This window comes from Triticum aestivum, chromosome 5D (assembly GCF_018294505.1).
Source record: "Triticum aestivum cultivar Chinese Spring chromosome 5D, IWGSC CS RefSeq v2.1, whole genome shotgun sequence".
Classification (NCBI taxonomy): domain Eukaryota; kingdom Viridiplantae; phylum Streptophyta; class Magnoliopsida; order Poales; family Poaceae; genus Triticum; species Triticum aestivum.
The window spans coordinates 455,080,786-455,091,525 of record NC_057808.1 but is presented as its reverse complement, the minus strand read 5'-3'; the positions used below and the strand labels follow the sequence as shown (position 1 = coordinate 455,091,525).

General features: G+C 48.6%; 2 protein-coding genes across 2 annotated transcripts; both read left to right on the top strand.

Annotated features, from left to right (window-relative positions):
* The first annotated feature begins 2,248 nt into the window (after positions 1 to 2,248).
* LOC123122708 (dnaJ protein homolog 2) lies at positions 2,249 to 5,979 on the top strand. The gene is made up of 6 exons (XM_044543031.1): positions 2,249 to 2,554; positions 4,210 to 4,375; positions 4,480 to 4,627; positions 4,718 to 4,994; positions 5,085 to 5,283; positions 5,371 to 5,979. The coding sequence occupies exons 1-6, from the start codon at positions 2,405 to 2,407 to the stop codon at positions 5,694 to 5,696; spliced, it is 1,266 nt and encodes a 421-aa protein (XP_044398966.1). The 5' UTR covers positions 2,249 to 2,404; the 3' UTR covers positions 5,697 to 5,979.
* Positions 5,980 to 6,516: 537 nt separating this feature from the next.
* Positions 6,517 to 9,637, top strand: LOC123122707 (60S ribosomal protein L5-1). The gene is made up of 9 exons (XM_044543029.1): positions 6,517 to 7,023; positions 7,599 to 7,668; positions 7,764 to 7,855; positions 7,963 to 8,089; positions 8,182 to 8,261; positions 8,346 to 8,462; positions 8,850 to 8,984; positions 9,093 to 9,262; positions 9,375 to 9,637. Exons 1-9 carry the CDS (start codon positions 6,532 to 6,534, stop codon positions 9,487 to 9,489), a joined length of 1,398 nt encoding a protein of 465 aa, XP_044398964.1. The 5' UTR covers positions 6,517 to 6,531; the 3' UTR covers positions 9,490 to 9,637.
* Positions 9,638 to 10,740: the final 1,103 nt, after the last annotated feature.

Sequence of the window (10,740 nt, the reverse complement as noted above, 5' to 3'; positions counted from 1 at the left end):
GATGAGATGGGTAGTGGGTGGGTCAAAAAATTCAACATCTTCCGGTATCTCTAGGATCAAATTTGGAACCCCGCCCCTTGCTGCTCCTGGATTTGGCTTGATGTCAAACCCCAGAGAATAGCTTTCTGCAGGAATCCGCTGAGAACTCCAGGTTGCTAAATCTGACCAGTCGAGTCAACAATGAAGGTGGCGACGCTGAAAAGAACATCTGCACCGACACGAAGATCTTGCTGGAACCGATATGAGTGCTGATCTTGACTCCATTTGAGCCGTTGAGTTCGTCTAACTGGAGGCCACCACTGCCAATGCTCAATCTGGTAGATCCTTCGGTATGGTACCCCGACTAGGCGATTGGGCTGAATGGTAACAAGAAGCAATGCCTTACCCAGGGTCGGGCTCTCACGGAGGAGATAATACGCCACGTCCTACTCGTGTATATTGCGTTCGGGGTGTGTACAAAGTATAAGTGAGTACCGATAGTTTCTATTGTGTCTATCTACGAGCCCGACCCCTGACTTATATAACACTCGGGGTCCTAATGTTACATGTCCTAATCAACTACGTAGGTGGAGGTAGAGTCTTATACGACTCCGTCTTCTTGTCTTGTAAGCCAAGTATTGCGGAGTCTTCGCATAATCCGCCATTGGCTGCCCAACGTAGTCCAGGATGAAACCGACCGAGTGGTCCTCAACCCGGTCCATCCAGACCACGAATCGACGTGGTGTGAGATCCCTAAACCAGGACACTGTCAAGTGGTGCACGGACAAATAAAGGTTTCATGGGCATGTCCACAAACATTGTTTGCACGCATTCATGCATATACCGGGGTCATATTAGTCTAGTCCATGATGATGATATTTTTTTACCAAACACACAAAATAGTTAACTATTTTGTATTGTATTTTTTCTAGCCAAGGGACATTTCTGTGAGTTGAGTTTAAGAACATGGAAGCACGTGCAAAAAAATAAGCCTTTCAGCAAATCAATTTGTGATTGGATGGTTAGAACAACAGTGGAATCATCAGTCCATCAGAGTTTTAAGTCTTAAACTTGACATTGGTGCTCACATTTTTGTTGACTTGTTTCAGGCCTTCCGGCGATGTATCTAGTGGGAGGAGATGTTCCCGTCGATGATGTGCCGGCTCAGTCTTTCAGAGGTGTTCATAAAGATAGGATGAGCATGTATACATTCATAAGGGTAAGTATATATAGGGTTTCCGCCTCTCGCCGGCGCCGCCGCAGGTCCGCCTCGTCTCCGGTGGCCCTAGGGCCATGGAGGCGCGGTGGATCCTGCCAAGGGCCGGCGGGAGGGCTCAGTTTTCAGTCGTTTTTTCCTGTCTTGTTAGGGTTTGTGTCCTGCTCAGGAAGGCGAGACGGTGGCGGCTCCCTGAAGATGGAATAAAGGTCTCCCCTCCTAGCCCCCGTTCCGGCGGTGCATCTAGCATCGTTGGTGGGCGTGTAGAGGTGTGTCTCCGGCGGATCTATCTTTGGTGGATTTGCTCGGATCTCATCGTTGTTCGTCTATGTTCGCGTGTCTTCGGGTTGAATCCTTCCAACCTACGTTATTCTTCATTGGCGGCGGTTGCTGTTCTGGTGCGCTGGTCCTATGGGGCCTTAGCACGACGACTTCCCGACTGTCTACTACAACAAGTTGTGCCTGACTCCGGCGATGGAGGGGTGATGACGGTGGCGTGCCTTCGGCTCGCTTCAGTGCTTGTAGTCGTCGCTAGGTGGTCTACGGATCTGGATGTAATTTTTATTTCTGGTGTTCGTTGTACTGCCATGATTGAAGATGAATAGATTGAAAATTTTTCCGAAAAAAAAAGATAAGTATATAACGTCTGCATCTGCACTGCGTTAAAGAAAACTTTCTTTCTTCCAAGGAAAAAAGCCTTTCCGATGGAGAGGGGTCCGGTGGCTTCTGTCTTTTGGAACTGTTGTTCCTGGCCAGCTGGCCGCCTGCCTGAATCAGCCGGCGAGGACACAGATGCAGAGCGGCCACCAGGCGGGTGGGCCCCGGTGCTAAACCGTCACAACACCGACCGATCAAAGAGGAGTTCTGGCCCATACGATGGCGCATTTGGGCTGGAATCTCTGGCCAGCGACCTCACCAGGTCCAACAATCCAGGGCCCGGGCTCCCCTCGAGAGCAGTAAACAATTCGGGTCCGCGTCGCGGCCCGCGACGCAGAATACGCCTCCGCAGCCAGCTCACGGACTCCATTCTCTACATTAGCCCTGGCGTATCCAGCGGGGCCAAACCCTCTCTCTCTCTCACTCGCTCCGCCCGGCCGCCCGACTTTGACCGCCTCCTCGTCTCCGCTCCCACGCCCGCGGGAGAGAGGCGACCGGCGGCGGCGCGCGAGGAGGGGCCTACCCACCCATCCCACCACCCCGCCGGCGAAGATGTTCGGCCGCGCCCCCAAGAAGAGCGACAACACCAAGTACTACGAGGTGCTCGGGGTGCCCAAGAACGCCGCCCAGGACGACCTCAAGAAGGCCTACCGCAAGGCCGCCATCAAGAACCACCCCGACAAGGGCGGAGACCCCGAGAAGGTCCGATCCCGCCCTTCCTCCCCTGCGATCATCGCGTCTTAGCTGCTACTTTTTGGGTCCGTTCGGGCGCGATCTGGTGTGATCTGATCTGCCATGGCAAGGTAGAACTAGATAGATCGGGCGCGGGAAGTTCGTGCGGCGCAGGGAGTCAATTCGCGTAGGGGCATCTGTGATGTGGCCGAGCTGCGAATTCTGTGTGGATTCATGACGATCTGGTTCTGCTGGGGTTTGTAGCTCCCGTTGCGTCTTGGAGGATTTGCTGTGGCGATTGGCAGAAAGAAAAGAAGAGGATTTGCTGTGGCTAGTCAGGGGGGAGTGCTTGCCCTGCCTGTTGTGGTTTGATGTGAAGTGGTCATGATCGCGATCTTTCGTTGGCGTGTATTGCTTTCTGCAGAGTGCTGGCTACTTACACGTATAGGAAAGTTTCCCTGGGCTTGAATTTGGCTAGATTCGGGGAACAGAAGTATAGTTGTTTGCATGTTTTTGCAGGCCAGTTATTTTGCATCTTCATTGTTAAGTAAGATTTAGTAGTTTAAAAAATGCTCCTGGTTGGATAGTACTCATTTGGTGATTCATCTAGGGATAATGCATATTTGTAGACCTCTTTTCTAGTCTAGTTATAAGGTGGACAACCGTTTTCTTAGTGCCATGGGAAGACATTTGATGCTTCTTGTTTCTCTGATGTCCCCACAAGTCATACATGAGAATTGTCACCTCACACACCACAATTCTCCCACCCCTTGACAGCGACTGTGCCCAGTTGTTACTTGTTAGGAGTGCATCAATAGGGCAGCAGTGTGGGACATGCAACATTCCCCTATCATGGAAGCCCATCTTTCAGATAGCTTATCACATGGGGTGGTTATACATTCCATTGGTCATCCACGTTGTCCCTGCTGATAATTGTGTATGGGAGTGTCAAATCCCATGCTGATGGCAGAAAATGATATGTGTCTAGTCTGTATTTCATACCATGGATAATTCACCTTATCTGTTTTTGGACTTTTGTGAAGCTTATCATATGACACCTATGTGGAACTTATGATTTCCTACAGCACCCCCATTTTAGCTCTGATGCAGATTCCCTTACTAAAAGTGGTCCACTTGTTTGGACAATGTACTATTAGTTAAATGCTGTGATCTATCAGGGTAATTATCTGTTGGACAGTTTTTAGATCTGTATGATGCCGCTTTATTTATTATGCTTTTTGCTTATCTGCTACTCCCTCCGTAAAGAAATATAAGAGCGTTTAGATCACTAAAGTAGTGATCTAAATGCTCTTATATTTGTTTACAGAGGGAGTATATATTAGGTAATCGTTCTGCTTGACAACTCTAATCTCTTTATTCTGCTATACTCTGCTGTAGTGGAGTGGTACAAACTTCGCTTTTTTGTCTTGCTTATGTCGTGTAATATGATATTTCTTGCTTTGATGTAAATTTAACAAATTTTACTCTTTGAACTGTGAAAGAACTTGTTGGACATTATGGGATTCTGCCTGGAAAGGTCCAAATGTATCTAGTGAGCGTAAATATATCATTGTCGTTTTTCTGTACTGTTTTAGCTCTCATGCTAAATCTATTTGCTTATTTACCATGATCAGCAGAATGGAAGGCTTATTTCAGGTTTATCTGTTGTTTAAATTTTATTTCAGTTCAAGGAGCTGGCACAAGCCTATGAGGTTTTGAGTGACCCTGAGAAGCGTGAGATCTATGATCAGTATGGCGAAGATGCTCTCAAGGAAGGAATGGGTGGAGGAGGAGGTGGTGGAGTTGATCCATTTGACATCTTCTCATCATTTTTCGGGCCCTCTTTTGGAGGTATTGTTTGAAGGCAACCTATTTTCCTGTTTGACCATCAAACTCTGTTATATAGTGCATGATGTCTTGATGTAATAAATTGCATATGTATATTTTGTGCACAGGTGGTGGTGGCGGCAGCAGCAGGGGCAGAAGGCAAAGGAGGGGAGAGGATGTTGTCCATCCACTTAAAGCTTCTCTAGAAGATCTTTACAATGGTACCTCGAAGAAGCTCTCTCTTTCCCGTAGTGTCCTCTGCTCCAAGTGCAAGGGGTAAGTCTGGTTTGTTCCTTCCCAGTTAACCCAGTTGACCATGTGTTTTCTGCAGTGCTGCTCTTGAACATAGTTCCTTGTTTATTTCAGCAAGGGATCCAAGTCTGGTGCTTCCATGAGGTGCCCAGGTTGCCAGGGGTCAGGCATGAAAGTCACTATTCGTCAGCTGGGGCCTTCCATGATACAGCAGATGCAGCAGGCCTGCAATGATTGCAAGGGCACCGGGGAGAGTATTAACGACAAGGATCGCTGCCCAGGCTGCAAGGGTGAGAAGGTTCTTCAGGAGAAGAAAGTTCTGGAGGTTCACGTTGAGAAGGGGATGCAACACAACCAGAAGATCACCTTCCCTGGTGAAGCTGATGAGGCGGTATGCTTGTTCAGTCTATGATATTCTTTACTCTTTATTATTATAGCTTTGCTTCGATGTCCACAAACTAACAGTGTGTTTTGTTTTCAGCCTGACACTGTTACTGGAGACATTGTATTTGTCGTCCAGCAGAAGGAACACCCGAAGTTCAAGAGAAAGGGCGATGATCTCTTCTATGAGCATACCATATCTCTCACTGAAGCTCTTTGTGGGTTCCAACTCGTCCTGACCCATCTGGACAACAGGCAGCTGCTCATTAAATCAAACCCTGGTGAAGTTGTCAAGCCTGGTATGGCCTCATAGATCTCAGTGACCAATCTGTATACTGATGTAAAAATGTACTTGCTGATAATCTTTGGTTTTAAAATCTGAGCAGATTCATTCAAGGCAATCAGCGACGAGGGGATGCCGATGTACCAGAGGCCTTTCATGAAGGGCAAGCTCTACATTCATTTCACGGTGGAGTTTCCCGACTCGCTGGCACCGGATCAGTGCAAGGCTCTCGAGGCTGTGCTTCCACCAAAGCCTGCATCCAAGCTGACCGACATGGAGCTCGATGAATGCGAGGAGACGACAATGCATGACGTCAACATGGAGGAGGAGATGCGTCGGAAAGCCCATGCTGCTGCTCAGGAGGCGTACGATGAGGACGACGAGATGCCTGGAGGCGGTGCCCAAAGAGTGCAGTGCGCACAACAGTAAGATAGGTTGGGCAGCAAGCTTTTTTGGGACCCAAGATCAAGATGCCTGCCCGCTCTTTGGGGTTTTGGCGGTGTTATCGATGAAGCTGATTTTTGCCCGTATGGCGCCGGGGCTGTATCCATGTCTTTTGAAAAATGCTACGTGGCTACTCTTAATGTAGTGTGATACTCGTATAAAAGCAATCTGTTTGTGAAAACTAACGCACGCTGTCTGTCTGTCTCTCTGAATACGTTGTCTAAGCAGTACCGTGGACAATTTTGCAAAGCATGTTTGTGGTTTTTAATCAGGTTTTCTGGCTGGCATCGTAATCATTATCATCATCATGCACATTATTATCCACTTGCATTATTGTCGATCTAAGCACAATTCCATTCTTGGAATAACATACTAGAAGAAATTAGTAGGAGTAGCAGTTGAAAGGAGTTTATTAGTGCAGAGATTGCAGGGCGAGAGGCTGTGTGCTGTGCTAGGCCTGCTGGACCTGGACGTAGATCTTGACGCCGAGGGAGCAGTAGTTGCCGATGGTGCAGACGTAGTATTTGGCGTCGGCGAAGTCGAGGTGGAACACGGCGGGGCTGCTCTTGAGGGTGTCCGAGTAGGGGTCCTCCCACGAGCAGCGATTGTACTCCCACTGCCCCACCTGCACCACGTCGTACATCCCCGCGTCGAACCTGAACACTGCACGCACGCACGCACACATTTCTCGTCGTGAGAGATCAAACACGAACAGCACTCGCACTCGAGAGGGACGGTGGCGGCCGGCTCACCGAGGTTGTCGCCGGCGAAGATCGTCCTGTTGCCCGCCCAGTTGCTGTAGTGGTCGCTGCTCGTGGGGATGGTCCAGAGCGAGCCCCCGACAACGTGGTCCGTCGCCGTCACCGCGCACTGCGGCGCCGGCACGGCGAGGAGGACGCAGCCGGCCAGCAGCGCCGCGAGCAGGGACGGGATCGCCATCGCCATCGCCATCGCCAACGGTGATCCGCCGGAGGGACACGGAACGGAAGACGAGTCGCGAAGGAACGAGCAACCGCTCTCTCCCCTCTGCAACTGCAGCATGCAACAGCGGGCGTCATGCTCTCGCCCTCCAGCGAGCCGAGGCGGAAAAAAACAGAACGAAACGCAATTCATGGGCCTTAGAAGCGGGCCGAAAGAGGCCCACCCATTCGGGGGCGACTCGCACCGCGGCCCAGCAAGCAGCCAGGCCCGCCCCCGCGTATATACAAGCGCCACCACGCTGCCTCCCATCCCTAGCCCTTCCGCCCGCTCGCCCGCCCGCGCCGCCGCCGCCGCCTCCTTCCGCAGGAGCTCCCTCCCCGCAGGCGCGATGGTACGTCCGGTCTCCCCGCCTCCTCTTCCTCCATGGCTGCTGCTTCGGTCCGCGCGCGCGTTGCTGCGCTTCCGTGCGCCTCCGCCGCAGTGGTCGTCGCCTAGGTTTTCGATTTCCCTTCATAGCTTGTGACTCGGGGCTTAAGGGTTTAGCACTTCCTAGTCAGATCTGCGGCGTGCTTGCTCCGTCTCAGATCTGGATTTCTGCTGCTTCATGAGATTCTGTTGCTCGCGAATCATGCTTCGGTAGTATTATTGCCTGCTCTAATTGCCTTGCAACTGCTGTGAAAACAAGTTCCCATTTCGTAGACCAGCTTACGAGGGATGAATTAGAGTGCGGGATTTGTTTCTGCGCGCGACAGTAGACTCGGTTGTATTCAGGAAATAGTACTTGTGATTACTCTAAGTCGGCAGATTCAATGTTTCTCGTCATCGAATACAACTATGAACCACTTTGATATCTTATCATAAAAATGGTTTGTTTGTGCCGCCTGATTGATTACTAGTGTTTCCTGGGTGGCACTCATGTTCCAAACCCAGGTATACTCATATGCTTCTCTTTGATATGTCTTGTAGGTGTACATCAAGAACCAGAAGACAAGGGCGTACTCCAAGCGTTTCCAAGTCAAGTTCAAGAGAAGGCGCCGTATGTCTAACACCTGCCTCTCCATGAATCTGCCACTTCTGTCATTTGACAGCGATTCTGATTGGCTGATTTTCCTTTTCCCCATGTTTTCTCAGAGGGGAAGACCGACTACAGGGCCAGGCTGAGGCTCACAAACCAGGACAAGAACAAATACAATACCCCCAAGTACCGTTTTGTTGTGCGATTTGTATCCTTCAAAGTTTCTTCGTTATAATTTGTGCACTTGTCAATCTTCTATATTCTGCTTATTATTACCTTGGAGGCATGTTGTATCTCTTAACAATAGTACTTTAGACCAACAAGGATGTCACTGCACAAATTGTGTATGCTACCATTGCTGGTGATATCGTGATGGCCGCTGCCTACTCCCATGAGTTGCCTCGCTATGGTCTTGAAGTTGGCCTGACCAACTATGCTGCAGGTTGATTTTAGCTACTGAATGAATGTGCAAATGCATGCTGTGATCTTATGCATGCCTCTTTTCTTATCTAATTTTCTGAATGCATGATGTAGCCTACTGCACTGGTCTCCTTTTGGCTCGTCGTGTGCTCAAGAACCGTGATCTCGATGAGGAGTATGAAGGCAATGTTGAGGTATAATTTGGCTTCAATATTATTTTTAGTGTAATATCCTGATTTGCTGCTTCTGATGGGCACAACTAATATGTCTGTGCTCAGGCCACGGGTGAGGACTTCTCTGTTGAGCCTTCTGATGAGAGGAGGCCTTTCCGTGCGCTCTTGGATGTTGGTCTTATTAGGACCACCACTGGAAACCGTGTGTTTGGTGCCCTTAAGGTATGCGATGTTATTACCGTACAGTTTTATAAGTGCAGATGGACACTCAATGTCACAAGCCTTTGGCATGAAACTATCGGCAAATCACGATTGTTCGTTCCTCTTTAGCTACCTTAGATAGACTTGGGAGTTTAATTGCATGATTGCCCTGTAACTTGTTTATAGCTGCTCTGCTTTATTGTGTCAAGTTTCTAAAGCAACTATTTTTGCTGTTTGACCTAGTGAAAAAGCATTGTTATTGCTGTTTGTTCTCATTTTTTATTTGCATTAAGTGATATGCTGCTCCCTATTCTGCTGCATTTCAGAACTTATTTTGTTTTTGAATGCACAGGTTATATCCCTTGGAGCTTTTTTTTGCCCCTGGTGTAATTATTTTTGGTCCTGCAGGGAGCTTTGGATGGCGGCCTTGACATTCCACACAGTGACAAGAGATTTGCTGGTTTCAAGAAGGATGAAAAGTCGCTGGATGCTGAGATTCACCGCAAGTACATCTTTGGAGGGCATGTCGCTGACTACATGAGGGTGTGTTGGAAGCCATTGCTCTCTTGATTCTGTATTTCTCTTGTTCATGCTCTTGTACCTAGTTAGTTGTTCATCTGTTAATGAACTTATGCCTTTCTCTTGTTGCAGTCACTAGCAGATGAGGAACCAGAGAAGTTCCAAACTCACTTCAGTGAGTACATCAAGAGGGGAATCTCAGCTGATGACATGGAAGCAGTTTACAAGAAGGTTCATGCTGCCATCCGTGCTGATCCCACCATGGCCAAATCAACCAAGGCGCCTCCCAAGACTCACAAGAGGTATAGTCGGCAAGCTCTTCATCATACTGTCTTGAGCGTGCATTTACTCTTGACCACTGTTCTTGAACACCTTGCTGTGAGCTGCATTGTGAACTTAGTCTTTTGGATGCAGGTACAACCCCAAGAAGCTGACCTATGAGCAGAGGAAGGCCAGCCTCGTCGAAAGGCTCAACGCCCTCAACAACTCTGCCGGTGCCGCCGATGACGACGAGGACGACGACGAGTGAAATGCGTTTTTGTTAAAGTCTGGCACCCTGCACAACGGACCTGTTCCTTTGAGTTTTGGTTATTATCTTGCTGGAGTTATAGATTGTGTTATCGGGATTATGTGCCGTGCTGGCATTTGGATATTGATCTTAATCCGTTCGTCTGGCACCCTTGTGTTGTTTTTGTGGCTGTGTCGTGCTGGTGTTGGCCTTGGGTCATGGCCTAAAACTCTTGTCATTTCATCGTATTCCTAACCAATGTAGGAATAGATTTTACTGATGGTGCGGTCTTAAATCACTAGACAGGAAAATCTAATGCAAACTTGTGATATTTTATAATGGCAATATAGTTATTTGTGATGTTTTAAAATCGCACTCTAAATACTGATGTCAACGTTTGTACGCCCGAACTTTTAACATTTATTACCTTAAAAATAGTATAATATTGCAATTTTTACCAACCACGGTGGGAAATCAAAAGAAAAACGACACACGCACAAGTAGATACTGTATATCTGTTCACTGGAAGAAGGAACATATTATTCTTGGGAATGGCCAGCTCGTACAGAAAGCAGAGCACGAGCTGAGCGGGGGGAGACACGGAAAAGAAGGCCGCCGAGATGCCCCGTGAATTTTTTTTAGGGCAAAGCAACAAGCTTTATGTTGTGATTAATTAGCAAATGTAATTAGGGAAAAAAATCTCCACTTTCTTGCATACGCAACAGACGCCTCTCGGGTCTTTCTTCAAAACCGACGCATTCTTTCCCATCGCGACTCTCCGGATAGTATAAATTGTAATCTGCAACTCCCGATCAATACAAGTTTTCCCATTCGCTTCAACACACGTTATCACACACGCTAGAAGAGCCAGCGAGAGCAAGAAAAACAACAGAGAAAGAGAGAAGGGAGGGAGCACTCGCCGCCGGTGAGATGCCTGGCCTTGTCTCCCTCCTCCGCCTGATCCGCGAGGACGGTCGCCGCTACCGCCTCGTTGCCCTTCGCCGCCATGGAGTTGGTGGCCTCCGCCGTTTTCGTCGCCGGATGCAAGCCATCCGTCGGTTCGGCCGCAGCACCGCTGGACGTGGCACCCCTGGCAGCCACTGATACGTCCATTTTGCATCATGCTTATATGTTGATATTTATTGCATTATGGGCTGTTATTTCACTTTATGGTATAATACTTATGTCTTTTCTCTCTTATTTTACAAGATTTACGTGAAGAGAGAAAATGCCGGCAACTGGAATTCTGCACCGGAAAGGAGCAAATCTGAG